This window comes from Pteropus vampyrus, unplaced genomic scaffold, assembly GCF_000151845.1.
Source record: "Pteropus vampyrus isolate Shadow unplaced genomic scaffold, Pvam_2.0 Scaffold219, whole genome shotgun sequence".
Lineage (NCBI taxonomy): Eukaryota > Metazoa > Chordata > Mammalia > Chiroptera > Pteropodidae > Pteropus > Pteropus vampyrus.
Window position 1 is genome coordinate 1,278,206 of NW_011889000.1, and position 2,847 is coordinate 1,281,052.

Sequence of the window (2,847 nt, forward strand, 5' to 3'; positions counted from 1 at the left end):
CGGCCCGCGCCGCCCGGCGCCTGAGCCCCTCGGTTCGCCGTCCCTGACCTGCCGGAGGCATGATCCGACGGGCCGGGGCGCCCGCGCGCGAGGACCCCGCGGGGTAAGTCCGGGGCCAGCGCCCCCTCCTCCCTGGGTGTCCCCGGACCCCAGCTCCTCCGTGTCCTGGCCGTCTCACCCCACTTCCCCACCCCACCCCCCACCCCGAGAGGGCTCGGAGCTCCGGGAGGAGCCCTGGCTGCGGGACCTCGGGGTGTCAGGCTGAGACGGAGCCCCTGGCTATACCGCCAAGGCCAGACCCCGGTTCTGCGCGGAAGGGGGGGCGGCTCTGGTGACTTGCAGGACCCGAAGATTTGGCTAAACTTTCAAGCCCAGAGGTCGCTCTCTGAAAAACCAGCCCTCGAAGTTTGGCGGCGTGGCGGGCGGGTGCAAGAAGGGCATCCCTACCTGTCAGAGCCGGGGCGCAGGGGCTGCGGACGTGGCTGGTCCCCGGGCTCCTGTCCCGCCTGAACTTTGGATGCAAATACCAGCGATCGGCGCGTCGCTGGCCTCCCGCACCCACCGCTCTGCCTTTGTCCCCGCGCGTCCTCCCGCGTCGGCGCCGGGCAAGACGTGGGGTGGGTGGGGAGCCGGGGTCCCCGCAACTTCGGGCGCCCGCCGCCCGGCAGCTGACCAACCTGCCTAGACTGAGGACACACCGGAATCCCCTCCCCCGCTCCTCTGGCGGGCCCGGGGACCGCGACCTTCGGACCGGCAGTCGCCACGCCTGATGCTTGGGGAAGGACCGGGCGCGTTCCGGCTGAGCGTGGCCTGCGGCATCCCTGGGGAGAAGGCGCAGCTTGGAGTGCGTGAAGCCGAACCGGTTTACGAACGGGGGTTTCTAGTGTCTAATTTAATGTCCCCTACCCCCACAGTGCTCTGGGCGCGCTCCGCCAGGGTCTCTTCCTCCCCCCTCCCAGCCCAGAGGGATTCCTGGGAGAGCTTCCAGGAGCGTCCAGTCCGCAGGCAGTTTCCTGGGAAAAACTCTTAGAACCTTTCTGGGTGCCAAGGTTGATGGGCGCCTCTGGGAGCGCCATTCAGGGTTTTTGGTTTAAAAGTCCCGGGGCCTACTTCTGTGCTGGACACCCAGCCGCTACCTGGCCTCGCTCCGTGACCTCAGCTCGCAGGGCCTCGGTGGTTCGCTCTGCGAAACGGGAGGATTGGGCCGATCTTATGCAATCCCGAATTGGGGGGCAGTGGAGGTGACTGGCTCCCACTCTGGTGGGAGGGATTGCCTGGAGGGCCCTTAAGTTCATTTAGATCTGAATGCTTCCCTTCTCCCCGCCCCACCCCCATCGCCGCCCCAGTCCGGAAATTCTACACGCATGTTTTCCCTTGGAAGTGACCTCTGGAAAGACAAATGCCATCCAGTGGGAGGAACCGGGAATTACTTTGGGGACAGGGCGCCCCAAGGGCAAGTATCTGCCACACCCAATATTGCAGGGTAAAGCCTGCCAGGAGGTGTTTTATTTTATTTTTCTGGTGAGAAGAGGGGCTTTTTTTCTGGGAGGAAGGTATCCTGACCTTTCCAACTCCCATTTCCCCCCAGGAATGACCTAGCCTGACTCACTTCCTCTTCCCTTTCTTTGTTCATTACTGGGCCAGTTATTCAACATTTCTCTGCCTCAGTTTACTGACCTATAAAATGAGGGCGAGTAGTAGTAACTACTCCTTATGGTTGTTTTAAGGATTAAATGAGATAATGCATGAAGAGGATATTGCTCCTTTGCCTTAGGGTAAAAACTCTTCTTGTTGGTATTATTGCTATCAATTTTTTTAGTGCAATCTCTCTGTTTGCCGGCAGTTTAACCTTGAACAAAAGACCTAGCCTTTGCCTCAGCTGTCGATGGGGTAATAGTAACACCTACCGATAGGATTGTTATAAGGATTGGATGAGTTAACCAGCTCAGGCCTTCTTAGAGCAGTTCCTGGCCCATCCTGTTAAATGAATATTGGTCCGTTGCTGAAAATGCCGCTTTATTTAAGAGGATCTTTTGGATTGGAAGGGTTCCTAGACAGCATTTCATTTAACCTCGTACCTGGTACAGGAATACCTTTGACAACATTCCTGAAAGGTCCTTGCATACCTCCAGTGACAGAGCTCGCCGCCACTGCGCCAACCCTTCTGACGGGCAGATAGATATCTAAGAAAGGAATTCCCAAGCTTGAGTTGCGGCCTGCCCCCCTCTAACTTCTACCATTTGAGATGCTGTTCTCCCTCAGGAGCCCAACCCTTCTTGACTCTCAAGTGCTGGAAGGCAGTTCTCAGGTGCACCTCCCGCATCCCTTGTTCCCTGGGCTGCACACCTGCATTACAAGGATGATGAGGAGCAAGTATCTATGACCTCCCCACCCCCACGCCACCCCCATACCCGGCTGGGTCCCGGGTCCTCGGTTGAGCTCAGCTGTCCACTCTTACCTCCCAAAGCCTCCTCCTTGCTGGCGGGAGATGGATATTGAGAGTTCAGACAGCTATGGGAATGTCATCCACTCTCACTCCCCAGGGGCTAGGATGGTGTCACTTGAGAGTCAGCTCCTCAGAATAGGAGTGTGAGGATCTTGGCAAGCAAGCTCTGTCTACTTGTTGAAGAAGTCGGCTGGAGAGAAAGAAAATGCAGACAGGCGGCTTATCAAGTGTCAGCATTAGGTGGAGGCGGGGGGGAGCCCAGCATTAAACCAAACTCCTGCCTGCTTGCAGCTGGCATTCCTAGGAGAAGATGCAGAAAGGGATGTGGTTGACCTGTCGGGAACTGCGAGGCCAGCGAGGTTGGAGTGGCGTGTGGGAGATGAGGACAGGAGAAGGCTGGT

The 2,847-nt window shown here is 58.2% G+C and overlaps 1 protein-coding gene and 1 long non-coding RNA gene across 2 annotated transcripts in view; one reads left to right on the forward strand and one right to left on the reverse strand.

Moving 5' to 3' along the window:
- Window positions 1-685, reverse strand: part of LOC111747360 — a 10,851-nt gene extending 10,166 nt beyond the window's left edge. Inside the window, exon 1 of the long non-coding RNA XR_002783509.1 lies at window positions 448-685. This is a non-coding gene — a long non-coding RNA (uncharacterized LOC111747360). The remainder of the gene's footprint in view (window positions 1-447) is intronic.
- RIN3 (Ras and Rab interactor 3) overlaps window positions 1-2,847 on the forward strand; it is a 117,324-nt gene continuing 114,477 nt past the window's right edge. Inside the window, exon 1 of the mRNA XM_011373163.2 lies at window positions 1-103. Within this exon, the coding sequence (XP_011371465.1) occupies window positions 60-103 (44 nt within the window). The 5' untranslated portion in view covers window positions 1-59. The remainder of the gene's footprint in view (window positions 104-2,847) is intronic.